The sequence below is a fragment of the Quercus lobata genome, chromosome 12, assembly GCF_001633185.2.
Source record: "Quercus lobata isolate SW786 chromosome 12, ValleyOak3.0 Primary Assembly, whole genome shotgun sequence".
Lineage (NCBI taxonomy): Eukaryota > Viridiplantae > Streptophyta > Magnoliopsida > Fagales > Fagaceae > Quercus > Quercus lobata.
Window position 1 is genome coordinate 42148473 of NC_044915.1, and position 21952 is coordinate 42170424.

Consider the following 21952-nt stretch of genomic DNA (forward strand, 5'->3'; position numbering starts at 1 on the left):
GAAAAAATCTCTCTCATAATAAATAATTATTAATTATACAAATTAATCATTCTTGTAGAAATTAAAAAACACTAAATACTCTATAGATCCAATATATATATATATATATATTGTTAAAAAATCACAAAGGTGAAATATACTCTCTTCATTTCAGGTGACTTGAAATGATGAGGAACCTATTTCAGTATTTCTACTGTTGATTACTATGAGGTTTTTTATTTATTTATTTATTTATTTATTTTTATTTTTTTAAGGTTAATTTTAAGATAAAACTAAAACTATATTGTCAAAATATTAAGTGATTTATTAGTTGTTAAGATAATTTTTATAAGTATGATTCAATTATATAAGTTTTATGAAATTTAAATGGGTTTTGGTGATTAAAAGATTAAGTCAAACCCATTCTCTTCAAATAACAAGGCTCTATAGATCAATTGATTGATTTTTTTTTTTTTTTATATATATATAAATAGAATAGAATTTCACCTATAATGTACACCAATCAATTTTTAGTATAGACAGAGTTCGATTGGTGGACATTTTTTTAATAAATAAAATAATTTCACCTATAATGTCTACTACATAATAAATGCTCTTATCATTAGACTAAAACACCAATTAGTTTTTGATGTAGATGTAATTCGAATCCAAGATCTCTTACAACGACAAGAGACTTTACCAGTTAAGCAAACGAAATTATATTAGTTGGCATTTCTTGACATTTTCGACGAAAATATTCAGAGTTCAAACCTCTTTCTCTTGTTGTAACTATTGAAATTATCAATAACAAAAAATTAATAGAATTCACTATTATATAAGAGGAATGAGTACCAATCATTGATTCACTATACCTTCAAAATACTAAATAATTTCTTAAGGAGAGAGAGAGAGAGAGAGAGAGAGAGAGAGAGATTCAACATAAAATACTTAAACTATTCATTTTTTTTTTCAAGAAACTAAAATTATTCCATTATTGAACTCATAAGCCCAAAAAAAAAAAAAAAAAAAAAAACACATCTTATCCCAAATTAATTTAAAATAGCAAAACAATGCATCCCATATTAATTGAAAATAGAAAACAACTTACTTCAATCCTTAAGCACACCATCAATCTTGATTGATAGAAAAAGTACAAATATTCAAAAATAACAAGTTTCTATAATGTAGAGAAAAAACCCCTAGAGAGAAACAGCCTTATTGCTTGATCGGGGAACCTTCTTGAAAATAGTCCATACAATATCAACGTAGAGCGGTAACTGTTGTATGGCAAAGAATACTATCGGCAGACATGTCACTGCATATACCGGAAAGGCCTTGTCTTTCAATTTATTCTTAAGCATAAAGTAATGTCCAGCACAAAAAGAAATCAACATTGATGTAATGGATACAAGGAGAGAAGTTAAGCCAAGTAGAAGTTTCTTTGGCAAGTCTCTACGAAAATCTTTTTGTTCATACCGAGAAGTGAGGATGGCAAGAAACGAGAACAAAGCAGTGATGGAGAAGCAAAGAGCAATGAGTGAGAAGACGGCAAAGATGGTGAGCATCGTGTGGCTTTCAAGGTTTGGTGTCCCGTTTGTTTCATTGATGCTGCCCGGGATAGTGGTTGATGAGGCAAAGGCAACGGTTGCAATGAGAGCAGCCACAACTGAGCAGGATTCAGAGGTTTTGTTTAGCCACTCGCCTCCTTGCTTGACTAAATTCTCATGTGTTTCGTTGAAGATTTCTTCTGGGGTTTTGTTCTCTTTATTCACTTGATAGCAGAAGTGTGGAGGCATGTTGTCTTTTACAAACTGCATGCATTAATATATATATATATATATATTAGTCACCAAATCATGGAATTAATGTACACAAGAAAATTTTATAAAATATGAAATTCTATCCTAGTTTTATTTTTACTTAAATATAGAAATTAATAGTTATGGTAGTTAAGTTTGTGCAACCAACCCACCAACTTGCCAAAATTGACCCAACCCAATCCAACTTGCCGAGTTGGGTTAGTTTTTAGGAGTTGGTAGGTTGGATTAGATTATGAATTTTTTTTTAATAGTGGGTTGGATTGGGTTTGGGTCATAACAATCACAAACCCGCCTAACCCGACCTGACCCCCCTATATATTTAAAATTTAAATTATATATATTTACAAATATATTATATAATTAATTTTTTTATTTAATTTATTCCCCTATTTAGCTATTCCTATATAAAACCTAATTATCTCATAAACCCTAACAATCTTATTTCTCTCTCTGCTGCCTCCCATTCTCACTCTCCTACTCCACTCCTATTTGTTTATAAATGAGTTGGGATACTAGTTTATGTATATTTTGTTTATCAACTTAGTTGGATATATTTCGTTTATAAGTGAGTTGGAATACTAGTTTATGTATATTTTATTTATCAACTTAGGTGGCAAGTGAGATATTTTTTTTTTTCTGCTTAATTTAATAATAATAGTAATAAATAAATAAAAAAAGTCCAACCCATGGGTTCAACTCAATCCATGTGGATTGGGTTGGGTTGAACCCGTATGATGGGTTGGTTTGGGTTAAATTTTTTTTAACCCACCTTGGTAGGTAGGGTCAAAAAATTCCCTCAACCCGACCCAATCTGACTCATGTATACCCCTAATGGTTTTTTAAAAAAATACTAAGGGCATGTTTGGTAGACTATAATAGACGCTTTAATGTAATAGTTATTCCTATGATTTAGTTCTTCTTTAGTTTGGTTATGTTTTTATTACAAGGAATAGTCATTCCTTATGAATAGCTATTCTTCAAAATGAGGAATAACTCTTTAAAAGGTTGTATTAGCTATTCCTTAGTAAGTATAATAATTTCAAAACTTAATATATTTCCAAATAAACAAACTTTCCATATACATTTAACAATTATAAAAATAAAAAATCATAAAAAATAACACATATCTTTCTTAAATTTAAAAATAATAATTTTTAAGGAGATATAATTGTATGAATAAGATATTTCCTAAAACAAATGTTAAGTTTCATTCTAATGTTATAACTCATAATCAAACTAATGAATAGGTTTAGTTATTACATTACAACACATTTTATTAGTAGTAATAAAGATTACAATTCCTGTCGTAATCCTCATTCAGTATACCAAACATACCCTAAGTATTTTTAACACACACATGGAGAGAGAGGAGAAGTTATTAATAACTACCCCTAATGGTAGTTATTAAGATCCATTTGATTATATAATTGTGTTTGTGTATAAAACTATATGTTGTACCTTTAAAAGAAAATAATTCATATCAGGATTCTAATGAATGTGTGTAAAAATAGAAGTTTTAGTAGGGAATTATTATAAATTTAAACTCAATTAAAATTAGATATTTTAGAATATTTTTTTTGTTTTTATATTCAATGGTGAAATTTTTATATCATAAATGTAGGTAATGGAGGACTCATAATATACTCCCACCGTGCCAAATTGTTTGTCCTCTATTCCATTTTGGGATGCCCCAAAATATTGTTCTATTTCTAAAAATAAAATTAATTAATTTACTAATGTTCCTATTATACCACTATTTTATTTTCAAAACTATTTGAAAAGAAAACTAACAAATATTTAAAAAATCAATCTAATTGGGCCACCTTTTAAGTTGCCTCATTAAGAATAACTCTTTTTTATTTAAAAAAAAAATTGATAAATTTATTTAATGGTAATTCTATAAATTTATACATTTTTATAAGGTAGACAAGACAATAAATAATGTTCACTTAAAAAGTTTGATTTTTCAAACATGACAAATAAATTGGGACAGAGGGAGTATTTTTTTAGGAAGACTCAAAACTAAATATATCATAAATGTTGTACAATTATTACTTACGGGAAAATTTTTGAAAAAAAAAAATTATAAGAGGAAGGAGAGAATTTTTAAAAGCCAAGGCCTTCATGTGCCCCTTCCTCTGACACTGCTGGTAAGATGGTGAAATTTGCTACGATGTGCTATAATTACATTGTGTGATTTCGTGCATATGTGGTCAAAATCTCTTTGGTAATTTGTTCAATAAAATTGGAGGTCAAAATTGGTTTGAGTTCATACCTCATACCACTTGATTTCCCACTGCATTTGCAATGCAGCACCAGGAATTAGCCAAGGCTTTTGCTTTCCTATCTCAGCTGCTAGATGCAATGCATTGTTGTCATTTTTATCCCCTTCATGAACTAATTTACGTTTCACAAAATCTTGCTCGAGCAGTAGCAGTAATACATGTGTTTGCCTGTTCTTCGCGGCCAAAAGTACAATATTTTTTCCTTCACTCTGTTCATTGATGGCCACTGGAAACTTTTTGAGTATGTGCTCAACCATTTCTGTGATACCATTTCTTGCTGCAAGCAATATGGTTGACTCTGTCTTTGTCATTCTAGACATTTCTTTTCTCTTGTCATCAATGGCCATTGGTGGAAACTTTTGAAGTATTTGCTCGACCATTTCTGTGAGACCATTTCTTGCCGCAACCAATATGGGTGTCTCTATCATTTTTGTTTCAGGCGTTTCCCCTTTTCCAGGAAGTAAAATAAGTAAGGGTGTCTCTGCCTTTGTCATTTTAGTCGTTTCCCCCTTTCCTGCTAATAATAGAGTACATATTCAAATGTTTGCCACATATACTTATAAAAAAAAGGGATTAATTACAATTGAAATTTCTCATAATCACTTATATAACTCAAATCGATTGAGTACATAGCTGATGATGTACCTTCATAATTGAACAAAGTTTTTCTTTGAACTAACTTGAGGAGAAACTCTTTGAACTTCTTATATCTCTTTTTTAGGTGTGAATTTTGAAAATCTATCCGTTGAATTTTATGTTCCTTATGTTCTTAATATGCATATTAAGTTTCATTCAAATCGGATGTTATTTGCTATTTGATCAATAAACTTATTTTTTATACACAATTTTATATTACAAAAACTTTAAATTTTTGCACTTATTTGAAAACAGCAATTGATTTTTGATCTTCTTAAAGATTTACAAGCATGAAGGATATAATATGAATATGCAATCGAACGATTAGATTTTCAAAATTCATACCCAATATAAAAATATATAAAAAGTTTGAGGAGCTTCTCTCCAAACTAGTTTAGAGAAAAATTTTGTTCTTCATAATCCAAGTCCATATATATATATATATATATATATATATAAATCCATAAATCTATGATATGGGAGAATAGTGAATCACCTCTTTCCTTCGTTTTCTCTTCTTGAGCAGTTTCGTTTATCTTATTTCCATCTTGTGGTTCAGTTTTGGCACCTCTGGCTGTGGTATTGTCACTGTCTGTTGGTGATGGTGGTACCTCCGGAATTCCATGTGTTTTCTCAGGGTTTGCCCCACTTGTTAAGCCAAACTTATTAGCATCGTTGTAGGTATGTTTGATCAGAATTTTCATGATTTGAACCGAATATACATGCTTTCGTTTTATACTTCTTATACCCTCTGGATTGTCATAATCAATATAAGATAATTACACAAAAAGAAAATATATTAATTAATGCACCGATAAGTACTTAAAAAGCTAACAAATTTACATGATAATGAACGAGATTGAAACCACGTTGATAAGATAAATAAATAATTATGGCTTCTTTAAAAAAGTATTTAAAAAAAAATTCTATTTTATATTGGAAAGTTCAAAATTTGTAAATGTTAACTTTTTATATATATATATATATATATATATATATGTGTGTGTGCGCGCGCGCCCGTGCAGGCTGTTAAGAAGTTGGGTGAAAGTCTAATATAGAGGCAAACCATATCCAAAGCCCAGAATAATCCTGATGAATATTGTGTACAAAAAACGGAAAATGTTATAACAGTCTTCATAATGTCTCCGAACAAATCGATGAACTTCCCTCCCAGCTTTAAATTCTGTACCAAACAAAAATAATTTATTATAATGTGCAAATAAAAAGGTTTAATTAGAAAAACTACTTTCATTGAGCTTAAACAATGACAATAATTGGCAGTACTGTAAGGCCATTATAGCCTTCGACTATTTAGAACCTAGTTTTTTTGTAACGGGGAAGGGACGTGAAGTATAGAAAAATTAACTTAATTCGATATACTCTATCTCTATGGAGAAATACACTAAGCAATTAATTGGTTTGTGAAATATGATTATAAATAGGTATTTATAGAATCATAAAACTATTCTACTGGCCCCCGTGACCTTATCTTAATGGTTTTATTACTTCCTATATGCATTAATAATTTCTGCATATATTAAATTTGATTAACATACTTAAAATTTTAACTAACTAAATACAATATTACAACAATTATTATTTATATACCTAGGGTTCCTAACACTGACCTAATGTTTCAATAGATGTACATGAGCAACTTAGAGCACTCACAATAGCATAAGGGGTAAATTTTTCACATCCAATTCCAAAAATCACTCACATCAATCTACATAAGAGCACTCACATTAGTTCTTATATAGTTTCTTAAAAAAAAAAACTTTAGTGCTTATATAATTAAAAAAAAAATGACAACATTTTAGCCAATCAAACCCAAAATCCACTTACCTCTGGTCATGCAAAGATGTGTAAAAATAAACGATTGCTACAATAATTATGTAAATTTATATTGATACTATTTATTTTACATTTAATTTTTTATTCTTTCTTTATGTATCTTGAGAATAAAGGAAAATAGTAGATAATGATTATATGAAAAAGATAATAAAAAAATTTTAATTTTAAATTTTTTTTGAAAAGTATGTAAAATAAAAAAAGTAGATTCTTATATATACTAAAATAGGCAGAATGTATGAGCTGATACAAATGCTCTAAACTTGTGTAAATTTAGATTGTTGCTACAATTATCTATGAAAAAATATACACAATTACTATTCACATGCAAATTTATTTTCTATATTTCTTTACTCATTAACTCAAAGAGGGATGATTTGAGAGAGTAATATAAAATTGATAAAAAAAATGATATTTTAACAAAATATAATGTAAAATAGATAATTAGATATGAATGTTTATTAAAGTTAGTTGTGTAAAAAAAAGAAAAGTTCTTATTCTAAAATATACAAGAATTTTTGCAAGAGCTAATAAAAATGCTAAATAAAACCATACTAAATCTCAAACCCAACTTATCTGAGACTTTTTTTAACAAATTCAACTCATGCATAAAAACCATTGTAGACTTGTAGCTCAAATGGTATATACTATTTGTTTCTTTTTTCTTTTTCTTTTTTTTTTTCTTTTTTTTTGATAAAGTATCTATTATTTGTTTCCAATTGAAACATCCAATATTTAAATCACTCATTTTGCATTGTAACTATAGAATTTAAAATTAAAATTAGAAGAAAAAAAAAAACTCACTTTTTACCATATGCATTTCTTACCTTCCTCTGTCGATTGGCCAGTAGTGTCCGTTTCACTGGGATTCTCTTCATTTGCATCTAGAAAAGAAAAGTAACACCGTTATAGAAGCGGTCCAGCAGGATAATTTGGGGGTGGATACTGGGTACTCAATTTATTGTATTTTTAATTGCTTATTTCTGTTTTTTTTTTTTTAAATAAAAATAATAACAAAAAAATGTTTCCAGTAATTTTATGTTAAAAAAAGAAAATGTTATAGAACAAAATTACGTAATTTTGGATCACTCTAACGGTTCATTTTAATGGAGACTAATGACATTGGCATGACTTAATTGAATGAATTTGAAACTTAAAAGGATCGAATTGAATGAAAGTGAAGTTGAAGACTAGAATTGAATTTTTGGCAAAATTAGAGGATGTAATTTCCAAATTAGCATTTTTTATTGTATGCGAATTTTGACAAATCTACTATTATATTAGATTTTGTTACGTTCTAAGACTTTATGAACTAAATGTATTAGAACTTCAATGTGTATTGTGTTGACAAACCATGATCAAAACTTAGAGTATAGATTTAGGCTGCTCAAAGTGTGTTTATGTGTAAAGTTAAAATCGAGTGATTGCAGAATTTACTGAATTAAATCTTCAAGGCTCAATCGATCGAACCTCATGCAGATTGTTTTTTCTGCAGAATTTCTAATTCAGCTCAAGCCCATATGACGTGTAGGGTTTTATGTTTTGCTTCAAGTATAAAAAGAAAAACCCTAACCACGTTTTAGTTGTTGTTGATATGCTATGTGTGTGAATCTTCTATGAGATCTAGAGATGTTTACCTTTATACACACTTAGAGTTATTAAGATCAAGATTGATGTCAAGAACTTGGTGATCTCTTCAGTTGCTGTTTCAAGAGCTTAAAGTAAAACACAAGTAGAAGAACTTATGGTTGCTGTGGATCAAAGAAAGAAGTAGTCAATGGACTCAAAGCTGTCATGTGGGTCGTGGTAGTAAGTTTTCTACTCGAGGTAGTAATAGGATGTTAGTGGTCTAAGTCTTATTGTACAAACTTCAATTCTTTCATAGTGGATTTGTTTTACCTTGAGGATAGCTAGGTTAAATCCTTCCCAAGTTTTTTACCGATTTGGTTTTCCTAGATTATCATATCGTGTATTCTTTATATTTCTACACTATTTATATGATATGATTTGAATGAGTTTAACCTAGATCTTATTAATGAACTTGTTAATTAACTTGTCTTAATATTAGGTTAAACAACTTATGTTTAAAGGGTCTAAAAACGTACACATTTTTTTCTTATACACTCTATACCTGTAAAATTTCAAAATAATCAGAAATTATTAATCTCATCATTTATCATCTCATTTATAAAAAAAAAAAATACAATTTCAAGTTTTGTATTTTAAACTATGCATAAAAGATGTGCTCACATATAGAATGGTAAATAACATTCTATTAGCACGAAATTTTAATTGAAAGAGAGAGAGAAAGAGAGAGGCATACCATGTTCCGGAGTATCAGTTGGAGTTTGGGAATTTGTACAAAACAAAATTAATAATTTTAATGCGCAAATAACAAGGTTTATTTAGTAGAACCACTTTTCATTGACATTTAATAATGACAATAATTTATGTATATATGACAAGTCAAAACTCAGAGAAAATTTAGTTAAATTGTCAATTTTACGCCACATGTTTCATCTAATTTTTAATTTTCGTGTCAAGTAAATTTTTGAGTGTAAAAATCAAAGAATCCAAAATCCAATTAGATTCTAAATTGGACTTCAATTAGAGTCCAATTTGGGGCTATATGTCCATCTAATTTTTTAATATTTGTAGTAAGTGAATTATTGGATACAAAAACCAAAGAATCTAAATCTAATTAAATTTTAAATTAATATATATAAATATATATATATATAATGAGAGACTATTACATAATTTAGAAATGTATGATTTAAAAATGTGTAAGTTAATACCATGTTTAATTTAAATCTCTTCTCAAAAAAATGTGTAATTTGAACCGTGTAATTATAATTGCTTTTAATTGTACCCATGCATATGTATGAGATTACACACTAATCTGTGTGTGTGTGTTAATAGGCAAAACTGAGAAAAAATCCAATTAGATTTCAAATTGGAATTCAATTAGAGTCTAATTTTGTCCCACTTGTTTCATCTAATCTAAGTTTTTACATTTTTGTGCCAAGTGAGTTAATTTAATGTGAAAATTAGATTTCAATGAAAGTTTAATAATCTAAGTTTTTACATTTTTGTGCCAAGTGAGTTAATTCAATGTGAAAATTAGATTTTAATGAAAGTTTAATTTTGCGCCAAGTGTCCCATATAATTTAAGTTTTTAAATTTTTGTGTCAAATGAGTTAATTTAGTATAGAAAACGAGGAGTCCAATATAAATAACCATAAAAAACCTAATCATATATTTAACTCTATATATAAAATTAGAGAAAGAGAGAGTGAATGATTTTATATTTATGAACCTTTATTCTTTGTATAACTAAAAACAATTCAAATTTATAAATCATTTATATAATATACCATGACTATGTATGGTTTATTACTAACTAGGTAATATATATAAACCAAAGTTTAGAGAAAATTCAATTAGAATCGAAATTGGATTTTGCTTTTGTTAGCTTCCCATACAAATTAAATTGTTTAGATTTTTGCTGTTATTAGTATTTTTTTTTTTAAACTAATGAGCATATTTTTTATACTATTTCTAATAAGATATTTTGTATGCGAAGATATCGAACGTAACAAACTCTAATTGAGCTAAATGATCCTATACATCTATCCCTATTCAATTTATGAGATAATATTTAACCAATTCATTATTTTATTTTATGTTATATTTAGTAGAATTTCACAGACAATAATTGTAAATTGATATGTAGTATCCAATAGTAATTTTCAAAATTATATACGTAATAATAATGTAATGAGAAACTTGGCGTAACCAATATCATTAAAATTGTAAGGAAAAACTATTTTAATATCTCCAAATGTCTTGATTGAACTATGTCCTATATGTTTAATAACTCAAACTAACGTCAATAGCACCATTCTAATTCATCATTCTCGTGCATAAGCATGAGTTACATACTAGTTAAGGATAATGACATATATAAGTTTTAGCAATATTTAATAGATCAGCTTTAGAAATATTCGAAGGCTAGTAATGTTAGAATTATGGTTAAATAATTAAGTTTATTATTTCCTAATAACTTAGGTTTTGGGACAATTGACAATTTATCTCGATATCATAGTAGGAAATTCTGAGTTTAATCATTATCTTCAAGCTACCTCCCATTTAAAATAATAATAATAAAATCCCACATATGAGATCCACTTATTAAAGAAGAGTTTAGGCCTATAGGTGAAAAAGAATGTTGGAATTATAGTTAAATGATATAATTCACATTTTTCTAACAGTTTAAAATTTTAAGATAATTGATAATTTATTGAGTAAAGCATTCAACCTAAAACTTTAATAGATGGCTGGACCAACTAACCATATTAAATCCAAAACCCAATTGGTGTGGGATTATTCTAATATTTTCAACTCAAATGAACTTTTAATACTAAGCATTTCTGCTAATTCTTCAAAAATATTTAAAAAAAATTATGTATTTTTACCAAGAATTTTGTAGCTCAATAAATATTTTTTTGTGTTTTTAAATGAAAACGTTTAGAGTTCAAATTCCTAAAACCTATCGTAACTATCAAATAAAAAAAAAAATAAATAAAAAAAAAAAACTATGCATTCTCACCTCCTTGTTTTGATTGGCAAATAACACGCGGTTGGTTGGGACTCTCCACATCAGCATTTCGGCATTTGCAATGCCTAATATTTGTTCCTCCAATCACTAGAAAAGGAAAGCAATATTACAGAACTTAAAGGAAAGAAGAGAAATAATTAAATAAATCAACACTGTTTTTCGTTGGTTTTTGGGTTCTGCCGTATATGTTGAAGTTCTAATCATTCTGTTAATGCATTTTTTTTTTTTTTTTGAGAAACTTAATGCATTTTTTATTAAAGCTAGAAAATCAAAAGTAATTTTTGAAATAAATTTTTTTTTATATGATTAATGAGAGACCTCAATATCAATGAATGGAAAAACAACTGCATGAATCTGGTAGACCTTAAGAGTCCTAAATGATCCAAGAAAAATTCATGTTTCCCCTAGCTTGAGTTGCCCTGATTTTCATGTTCTGTCAAAGGTTTTGCAATAACTTAAATTAATGCAAAGAAAAAAGATCCACTTTATATACCGAATGGAGCCAAAGTCTGCAGCACTTGATAAAACTGGATGCATATGTGGTAATTCTTTGGGAATTTGTGAGTAATATCGTCTATGGAAGATTCATCCAATTCTTTAATGGCAGAATCAATCAATCTTTTATCAACAGTTTCGTGCTCCAGCTCTTCAACATATATACCTTTCACACAACAACAAAGGATGTTGTAGCTACAACACAACGTACTCTGATCTCCAAAATGTAAGAGAGATGACTTGCAGCTAGCTAGAAAGTTGAGTCATACTTACAATGCTAAATGATGCTCTTCCACCATCCGAGGTAGGAACCACTTTTGAAGACCGAAGGCTTACTTGCTAGGAGATGCAAAGGGGTGATTCCTACCTCGTTCACAGCATAAGCAAGACTAGGTTCCTTTAAAATTATTTCATATGCCACATCTGTCAACCATAATTAATAATTAAACTTAGCGGGTAATGCAGTTTTAACATAATTGATTTTTTTTGGGGGAAAATTCTTAAGTATTTTTGGAACACAAAAATATGGTGCTCTATCCTCTCATATTTATGGTGAATCATTTCATGAATTTAATAATTGGACCCTATCATGATCAACTTTACATATTTTCCTTTTTCTCTATTTCATTTTTCAAAATTTTCTATAAAAAAAAAAAATTATGTCAATTTTAATTGAAAAATATGGAAAATGTTTTTTTTGTTTTTAATGTAAAAAATTTACAAAAGAAAAATAAGAATTAGTTTTTTAAGAAAGTTCTTTTAATTTAAAGATTAATATATATTTATATATATAAGAGATCGAAACACTGTGCTCAAATAATTTCACAAATCAACAATCCAAGCTTCAACTCTTCATTTTCGACCATTTTTATTTCTCTATTCGTAAATGTTCTGCAATATTACTGCAATTTAACTAACTCGCAATCACAACAACTACAAGGTGGGCGAGAGGGGCTTCGACTTGAGAGAGATCGAGATGAATTGGATGGAGATCGAGCGTTGGTATGATGGAGCCCTTGGTGCGCTCAAAGCTTGTGAGGAAGAGGTGTGGAGCAAGGCTTCTTTGGCTAGGCCGATGATGAGGTTCCCATTCTTTGTTACAATGACTAAGACCGGTGGGAAAAATAGTGGCAGAGACAATGACACACAAAGAGAGAGAGGAGTATAAACATAATAATTATTATTATTATTTTTTGGTAAAAAGGATATTTCATTAAGAACTAAACAACAACACCAGGAGCATTAACAGTTCGATCAAAAGCAGCCCCTATTGCGTCTAAACTAAGTAACAAGGATACATCAGTTGGGGGATCTAGAAAAATAACAAAATCTTGGGGAAGCAAGGCTCCCCTCCTAGCTAATGCATCGGCACATTCGTTTGCCTCCCTATAACAATGTTGAATCTTCACCATGAGAATATCCTTCAAACCCGCTTTACAATCTCCAAGGATAGCATCCAAACTATTCTGATTTCTATCCTCTTTATGCAATAGGTCCACCATGAGCTTGGCATCAAGTTCTATAATTACTGTTGGGAATTTTAAAGTAACACACAAGCAAATTCCGTCTCAAAGAGCCCAAAGCTAAGCAGCAGCACTAGTAGTGGTCCCTATAGCTCGAGCAAAACCTCGCACCCATTCCCCATTTGCATTGCGGATCAAGCCTCCACCTCTTGCTAAGCCGAGGTTCCTAATGGAAGAGCCATCAGTGTTTAGCTTAACCCAATTCTTAGGGGGGCACTACCAACTGATATTGATAGTTATGCAATGACAACCACGCCTACCATTGGCTCCGAGAAAAGCAAATTCAATGGCTTTGGCCATTACCTCCTTCTTAAGAACAATCTGGGTTCTTTCTTTGCCGAAGACTACACTATTTCTGTGAAGCCAAAGACCCCCAATCCCAAAAGGAAATACAACCCCCCAATTAATCCCCGAACAAGGAAAGTCTTTAGTACTACGGCAGCTTAGTCTCAACCAATCCATAAGACTAGCCCCATAGAATAGAAATGCTTGCATGGGCTGGGGAAAGGAGTTCCAGAAGCATTGGGCAAAAGGGCAATCCCTTAAAACATGAATAATGGTTTCTGGGGCACCATTGCAGATTGGGCAAGAGGGGGAAATATCCATACCTTGATAGGCCAAAGTGGCTTGAACTAAAATGCTATTGTGATAGCATTGCCAGATGAAACACTTCACCTTCGGGATAGTGATAGTCTTCCAAATCCATTCACCTTTAAAAGGGCTTGCTTGATCATCTTCACCTTCCATGCCAGCTAACCTATAGGCCTCCTTAAGCTCAAAAGCCCCACTTGGGGAAGAACACCAGGAGAGACGATCCTCATAAAAGGCCAAGTAGGATATAGGGGTGGTTTCGATGGCAGCTAGCAAATGAGCAAGAAAGGAAATAGAAATGTTTTGCCAATTCCATCCACTAAAGTTGGAAACCTCTTTTAAGCAAATGTTCTCTTCCTCGCGATTGAGAGGGCCTGAAATGAGGCTTCGCAACGGCCCTTTGTCCAGCCACTTGTCATTCCATAAGGATAGTTGGTTGTCCCTACCAACTACCCTTTTGAACCCCCTATTAAACACTGCCTCTCCTTTCTTTATCGCAAACCATATATTAGAGCAAGTCCAAGGTTTAAGATGGGCAGTGGTTGATCTTCTAACCACCCTATACTTAACCTTGGCCTATAGGGAGTCGTCTCTGTCTTCAATCGCCAGTTGAGTTTGGCTAAGAGAGTAATACTTTTGGCTTTGGCTGGATGGATATCGAGACCTCCCTCTCTTTTGGGCTTAGTAATCTTCTTCCAGCTAACCATGTGAAGCTTCTTTTTGTTATCAATTGATCCCCACAGGAAATCTCGACTTAATTTGTCCACACTATGGAGCACATTTAAAGGGAGGACCACACACTGTATTGCATAATTTGGGACAGTCGTAATAACAGATTGGGTGAGAACAAGTCGACCAGTGAAAGATAATAGATTTACTTTCCAACTAGCGAGACGACTCTGAATATGCTCGATAATATAACCAAAGTCCTGTCTTATGCCTGAGTGATTTATGGGAAAACCCAAATACTTTCCTAGTGTCGAGGTGGATCTAAACTCCAGAATCTTGCATAAATCTGCTCTAGTGTCAGTGCTCACATTAGGAGAAAAGAACACCCTAGACTTTGCATTGCTTACTTTTTTGACTCGATAAGGAACAAAACGAGTTAAGTACATCTCCAACAACCAAGCAATTTTTCCTGTCTGCTTTTACAAAAAGTACGAGATCGTCAACAAAGAAGAGATGGGAGAAAGCCAGCCCTCCCCGCGAGGCTTTAATCGGGTCCCACAGCTTGGCATCGCACTTCTCAGTGATGAGAGCTCCCAGAACTTCCATACAGAGGATAAAGAAATAGGGGGAGAGGGGGTCTCCTTGTCTAATGCCTCTTAAAGGAAGAAAAGGCTTGAGAGCACCACTATTGTATAACACAAATATAGAAGAAGTTGATACACAGCTCATAATAAGAGAAGCTAGATGGTTAGGGAACTTGAAAAGAGCTAAGGTATCTCGGATGAAGCTCCATTCGAGGCGATCATAGGCCTTCTCCAAATCAATTTTTATTGCCATGAATCCTCCTCTCCCTTTCATCTTAGACATAGTATGGACAAGCTCCTGAACAATAATTGCATTGTCAATCCCTTTCCAACTAGGGAAAAAAGCCATTTGATAGGGAGAGACAAGATTGGAAAGCATGGGGTGAATCCTAGCCACAATCACCTCGTAACAATCTTATACACGGTGTCGCATAAACTAATTGGACAGTAATTGCTAAGGGATTCTGGAGCACCACACTTGGGAATTAGAGTGATAAGGGTTCTATTTAAGTACTCCGGCATTGATTAGGAGGTAAAAATCTATTTCACTTCCTCTTTAACCAACTCCCCAACAAGAAGCCAAAATCGCTAAAAAAACCCCGGATGGAGGCCATCTGGTCCCGGAGCTTTGAAGGCTTTGAGGGACCAGAGCACTTGAAATTTCTTCATCGGATATCGGAATAGCAAGCTTGGCAACTTCATCTTCCTTCAAGCAGGAGTTCTAGTAAGGAGGATCCCACAACGAGAGGAGTGAGCTACTGTGACTAGACATAAATAACTCAGCATAGCCCATCCTAATGAAATCAGCAATATCACTCTCCTCATTCAACCAGTTACCCATATTATCTTTCAGGCAATTGATACGATCTCTGCTTCGACACAACTAGAGCAGAAGTGTGATAAAAGGCTGTGTTTCTGTCCCCCTCAACCAGCCAAGTGATGCGTGATTTCATTGCCCAAAACTCTTCCTCTAATTTCGAGACCTTAGCAAGTTCTGTGCGCAACTCCTGCTCAAGAAAAATTAGAAAATTTTTGGGGTTATTGGAGAGGGCAATTTGAACACCCCTAAGTCTGGCAAGGGTACGCTTTTTCCGATGTAACGAGTTTCCAAATACATTCCTATTCCAAACCTTCGCTTTATCAGTGAACTTAGAGACTGCATGTGATAAGGAACTAGGATTTGCCCAAGCGTCTCAAATAATATCCAGAAAAGAAGGGTGGAAAAGCCACATTGGCTGGAATCTGAAAGGCCGATCCTGCCTGATGCCGTGACCTTTGTCCCGTTGCAACTTGACTGGACAATGAGGCCTCTCTCAAGGTGCTCATCACAATCTTCTGGAAAAAGAACATACCATTCAGCATTTATGAAATAACGGTCTATCCTCTCTTGGACAAGTTGCGTTAAAGGCCTATTGTTTGACATGTATAGCGCGCACTGGAGAAACCAATGTTTATCATCTTGCATATATCAAGGCACTCCTGGAATCTAAGAGCTCTGTTGATATTCACCGATCTGCCTCCAAACTTATCTCCTTTAATCAACACTTCATTAAAATCCCCGGCGATAACTCAGGGTAAGGCATGGAGACAAGCAACTGTAGATAAATTATCCCATAAAAGACGCCTTTCAACAAGTCTCAAGCTAGCATAGACTACAGAGAGGAGCCAAGGACCTTGAGAGTTGGGGGAATTGAGATTCATCGAAGCATGGACTTCTTGCTTCGTGGTAGAGAGCTCAATAACTTCCACTTGGGTGGAATCCCACAAAACCCAAAGGCCTCCAGTCAGCCCAGTGTTATTAACCAAAATAGCCTAAATTCATGGGGAGCCTATCTATAATACTTTTGGCTCTATCTCCACTAACTTTTGTTTCCATGATAACCAAGATTATAGGATAATGCTTGTGAATCCAATCAGAGATAAGACTAAGAAAATTTGGGTTAAGAGCACCCCGGCAATTCCAAATAAGCATATTCATATCCACAGATAGGAGATTAAAGAAATAAACATTCAAGAATGAACAGAATTGTTACCTCCATCATTAAATAGCATATCATCAACCTCATGGTCCGAGGTTCCACCTTCATCAACCGTGGCCTATTGTGCCCTTGGGAGCTTCCCTCCTCTGCTAAACTCTTTTTCCATAGCCGAAGAGATGGGTCAATGCGCTTCAAGGGGGTTCTTGAAATGCTATCACACGCAACGACAACACTAGGTCCCACCTTTCCATCGTCTTCAAAAGGGCAATTGGAGATTTCCTTCAGAGGGGCTCTGAGAAGATCTGGGTCGATATTCATTTGTTAGGGTTCATTTAGCCTTTCCTCCATGGTTGTGTTTGGCTGAACCGTCGTATCATCTCCAATAATCGTGTCTGGCGTCTCTGTGCTGGGTTTTGTGATTGCACAGTTGACTGGAGGCAAAGGGGACCCTCCTACCCTAAACACCTTGAGAGGCATTGCTTTGCCCAACTCCTCAACAGAAGCAAACAAGCTTTCCAACTCTGACGGGGCTTTAGGCGTGCTGAGGCCAGTCGCTCTCTAAGCCTGGCTAGACTTTCTATGCATTTGATCCTGAGATGCTTTCCTAGGCTTCTGACCTCAGACAATGCCACTACCTTGACATATGAGGATTCTTTTTTTGTATTGTTCAAAGGAGAAAAATCCGTAGGGCAGTCTACTTCAGGCCTGCTATCAGAGGAAAATAACAAGGCCTGCTTTTGCTTTCCCTCACTGTTCCCTATGCCCACATTAGCCTTGACTGGCGCCACAAAAGAAGGCCCAGTATTCCCAAGCTACATAGTTAATTTGTTTTGTTCCTACGAAGAACAGTAACTCACTGACTCACTGTTCTTAATTGATACCTTTTGTATTATGGATTCAAGTATAAGTTTTGCTTCGTACAGGATTAGGCGACACCAAAAAAAAAGGATAAGTGTATAAGGATTCACTGATTATGTATATTGCATATGATACTTGAACGTATGTTACTTTTTTCATTTTTTTTTTATTTTTTTTTTTATTGTCACATAACCCTGTATGTAGCAAAAAGTATCATTCCTTAATAGTAGTGGCAGCTCCACATATATTTCAAGGTAGTCACAAGACCACCTTGACTTGCTAAAAATTTATATAAATATATATATATATATATATATATATATACTTGAAATTAAAAAAAAAAAATTATATACTAAAGTAACCTATTTTGACTACTTTAATAATAATATTAAACACCTTGACTTGAGAATCATAAGAATTTGGTTTCAACAAATATAAAAGTAATGTTGCATTTACAATATTTTTACAATAATTTCACTACAAATTGCAGCTTTTAACTTGACAGATAATATTGTGGTAAGATGTTATTAATTCTAATTTGATCATAATACTAACATCACTTTTTTATCCATCAATATATAATAACTGGTTGCTTAAGATTTGTTATGAAAATGTTATGAATATAGCATTACTTCATAAATAATTCTGGCCACCCAAATATAATCCTTAACCTCTTTAAAAAACCAAAAATAAAAATAAAAATTAAATAACAACAATAAAAATTAACCCAACAAAAATAAGAGTAATGATACATCAACAACAAAAATGCATTTCACAACAAAAATAAGAGTAATGCTATATCCATAACATTCTTTTTGTTAGTAGAAAGAAATGGTAGTGACATATGTCCAAGTTATTTTTTTATTAAATTTTGTAAAATCTAATTTTTTAGCGACCAATCTAAAAAAAAAATTCCTACAACCGCAATGGTTCCCTAATAACAATACAAGCATATAATTTGTTAATAATAAAAATATTTTAGTATAAGTTATAGTTCTCGTAGCAATTTCTTTTTGAACTTTGGGTCATGAAAATTCAATTCCTTCAACCAATTTTACATTATCGGAATACATTATAAATTTCTACTATATAAAGTAGAACATTAATTCATGTTTTATTCAATAGGTGAAGTGAGAAAAAGTTAAGCAGAAAATCCTCACCGAAATACTCCCACTTGATGGCACAGTGAAGGGCAGTCTCGCCATCATTTCTTCTATAGCCAGGATCGACTAACTTAAGGTCGGTGTCGGTGGCTTCCAGGAGTGCCATATGCAGGTAAAGGAAGATTGGTTTGTAACCATGAAAAGCAGCTAAGAAGAGAGGACTCTCACCAACTTTGTTACGAAATATATCTTTATCCTCCAAATCTCGAATCGCTGAAAACCCACTAACTAGGGTAGCAAGAAGGATGCATATCTTCAATCTCCCCGCTGATGCGGCCACATGCAAAGGGGTATTCCCTTCATCGTTTTTTATCAGTAAAACGAGCTCCGAAATGTGGGAAATTACACGTATGAGTTCTATAACAATATTTTCTGGTGCAATTGAGACAGCTACATGCAATGCCGTGTCCCTTGACGAGTTGATCCTGGCCGAAATGGCTGCGAATGTGTGTTGCTTATACATCTCAACACTGCTCTCCCAATTACCCGTCATGGTATTCCTGTACAAATTAAGGGCAAGCTCCTCCTCCTCATCCATTACCTCCAGCATATCTTCCTTTTTTTGGTTACCACTAGGAACAGTTTTTTCGGCTTCCATTTCTTTGTTACTACTAAGACCAATCACGAAAAATATTAGTTATGAAAATTAAGAAAACAATAGGATTGTGTACCTCGCAATACTGTAAATGTGTATCTTTTTTCAAGCTATATATAAAAAGATAAGGGGCGAGAGAGAAGAGAGAGAGAGAGAGAGAGAGAGAGGAATATAAACAAAATTAATTTGTTCTGGTCCAACGAAGAACAGTAACTCACTGAGTCACTTTCATAATTTATACCTTTTGTCTTATTAATTCAGGTATAACATTTGCTCCGTACAGGATTAGGCGACACAAAAAAAAAGAAAAAAACAAAAAAAAACAAAAAGAAGAAGAAGAGGAAGGATAAGGGTCTAAGGATCCACTGATTATGTATATTGCATGTGATCGTTGGACGTACGTTCCTTTTTTCTTTTTTCTTATTGTCACATAATCCTGTATGCAGTAAAATGTATCATTTCCTAATAGTGGCGGCTTGAAATATATTTCAAGATGGTCATAGGACCACCTTGACTTGCCAAAAAATTATATATATATTTGAAATTAAATAAAATTATATACTAAAATAACCTATTTTGACCACCCTAATAATAATATTGAACACCTTAATTTGAGAATCATAAAAATTTGGTTTCGACAAATATAAAAGTAATGTTGCATCCACAATATTTTCAAAATAATTTTACTACAAATTGCAGTTTCTAACTTGAGAGATAATATTGTGATAAGATGTTATTAATTCTTATTTGAGCCTAATACTAGCATTACTTTTTTACCCATCAGTATATAATAGCTAGTCGCTAAAGAATTGCTATGAAAATATTATGAACGTAGCATTACTTCATAAAGAATTATGGCCCCCCAAATATAATCCACAACCTCTCTAAAAAACCAAAAATTAAATTAAAAATTAAATAACAACAATAAAAATTAGCCCAGCAAAAATAAGAGTAATGTTACATCAACAACAAAAATAAAAATAATGCTATATCCATAACATTCTTTTTGTTAGTAGAAAGAAATAGTAGTGACATATGTCCAAGTTATTTTTTTATTAAATTTTGTATAATTGAATTTTTTAGTGACCATTCTAAAAAAAAATAATCCTACAACCGCAATGGTTCCCTAATAACAATACAAGCATATAATCTGTTAATAATAAAAATATTTTAGTACAAGTTATAGTTCTCGTAGCAATTTCTTTTTTAATTTTGGGTCATGAAAATTCAGTTCCTTCAACCAATTTTACATTATCGGAATACATTATAAATTTCTACTATATAAAGTAGAACATTAATTCATGTTTTATTCAATAGGTGAAGTGAGAAAAAGTTAAGCAGAAAATCCTCACCGAAATACTCCCACTTGATGGCACAGTGAAGGGCAGTCTCGCCATCGTTTCTTCTATAGCCAGGATCGACTGACTTAAGGTCGGTGCCGGTGGCTTCCAGGAGTGCCATATGCAGGTAAAGGAAGATTGGTTTGTAACCATGAAAAGCAGCTAAGAAGAGAGGAGTCTCACCAGCTTTGTTACGAAATAAATCTTTATCCTCCAAATCTTGAACCTCTGGAAACCAACCAAGTATGGTAGCAAGAAGCTGGATGCATATCTTCAATCTCCCCGCTGATGCGGCCACATGCAAAGGGGTATTCCCTTCATCGTTTTTTATCAGTAAAACGAGCTCCGCCGAAATGTGGGAAATTACACGTATGAGTTCTATAACAATGTTTTCTGGTGCAATTGAGACAGCTACATGCAATGCCGTGTCCCTTGACGAGTTGATCCTGGCCGAAATGGCTGCGAATGTGTGTTGCTTATACATCTCAACAATGCTCTCCCAATTACCCGTCATGGTATTCCTGTACAAATTAAGGGCAAGCTCCTCCTCCTCATCCATTACCTCCAGCATATCTTCCTTTTTTTGGTTACCACTAGGAACAGTTTTTTCGGCTTCCATTTCTTTGTTACTACTAAGACCAATCACGAAAAATATTAGTTATGAAAATTAAGAAAACAATAGGATTGTGTACCTCGCAATACTGTAAATGTGTATCTTTTTTCAAGCTATATATAAAAAGATAAGGGGCGAGAGAGAAGAGATCGAATCCTAATCCATATTTAAGGAGTGGTGGTTATTTTATGTTGAGAATAACCAGGCACTTTAATAAATCTCCAAAGTAATGGAGGACTATTTACCCTTTTTTTTTTCTTTGTTTCTTTATATATATATATATATATATATTTAATGTTGAGGACTATTAACTTTGCCGAGCTCTGTAACGTGGGCTTGTGACCCAATGT

At 32.6% G+C, this 21952-nt stretch overlaps 1 protein-coding gene across 3 annotated transcripts; it reads right to left on the minus strand.

The window, feature by feature from the left end:
• Positions 1-1107: 1107 nt before the first annotated feature.
• On the minus strand, positions 1108-21768 carry LOC115970993. Of its 3 annotated transcripts, none has more exons than XM_031090655.1 (9): positions 21002-21768; positions 11961-12110; positions 11686-11853; positions 11184-11279; positions 7399-7455; positions 5787-5903; positions 5217-5471; positions 4075-4598; positions 1108-1790 (listed from the first exon to the last, which is right to left on the minus strand). In XM_031090655.1, exons 7-9 carry the CDS (start codon positions 5422-5424, stop codon positions 1179-1181), a joined length of 1344 nt encoding a protein of 447 aa, XP_030946515.1. In that variant the 5' UTR covers positions 5425-5471; positions 5787-5903; positions 7399-7455; positions 11184-11279; positions 11686-11853; positions 11961-12110; positions 21002-21768; the 3' UTR covers positions 1108-1178. The 3 variants fall into 3 exon arrangements, with proteins under 3 accessions (XP_030946515.1, XP_030946514.1, XP_030946513.1); XM_031090654.1 differs by lacking the exon at positions 21002-21768 and adding an exon at positions 19052-19131; XM_031090653.1 differs by lacking the exons at positions 5787-5903; positions 21002-21768 and adding an exon at positions 19052-19131.
• Between the last annotated feature and the right edge of the window lie 184 nt (positions 21769-21952).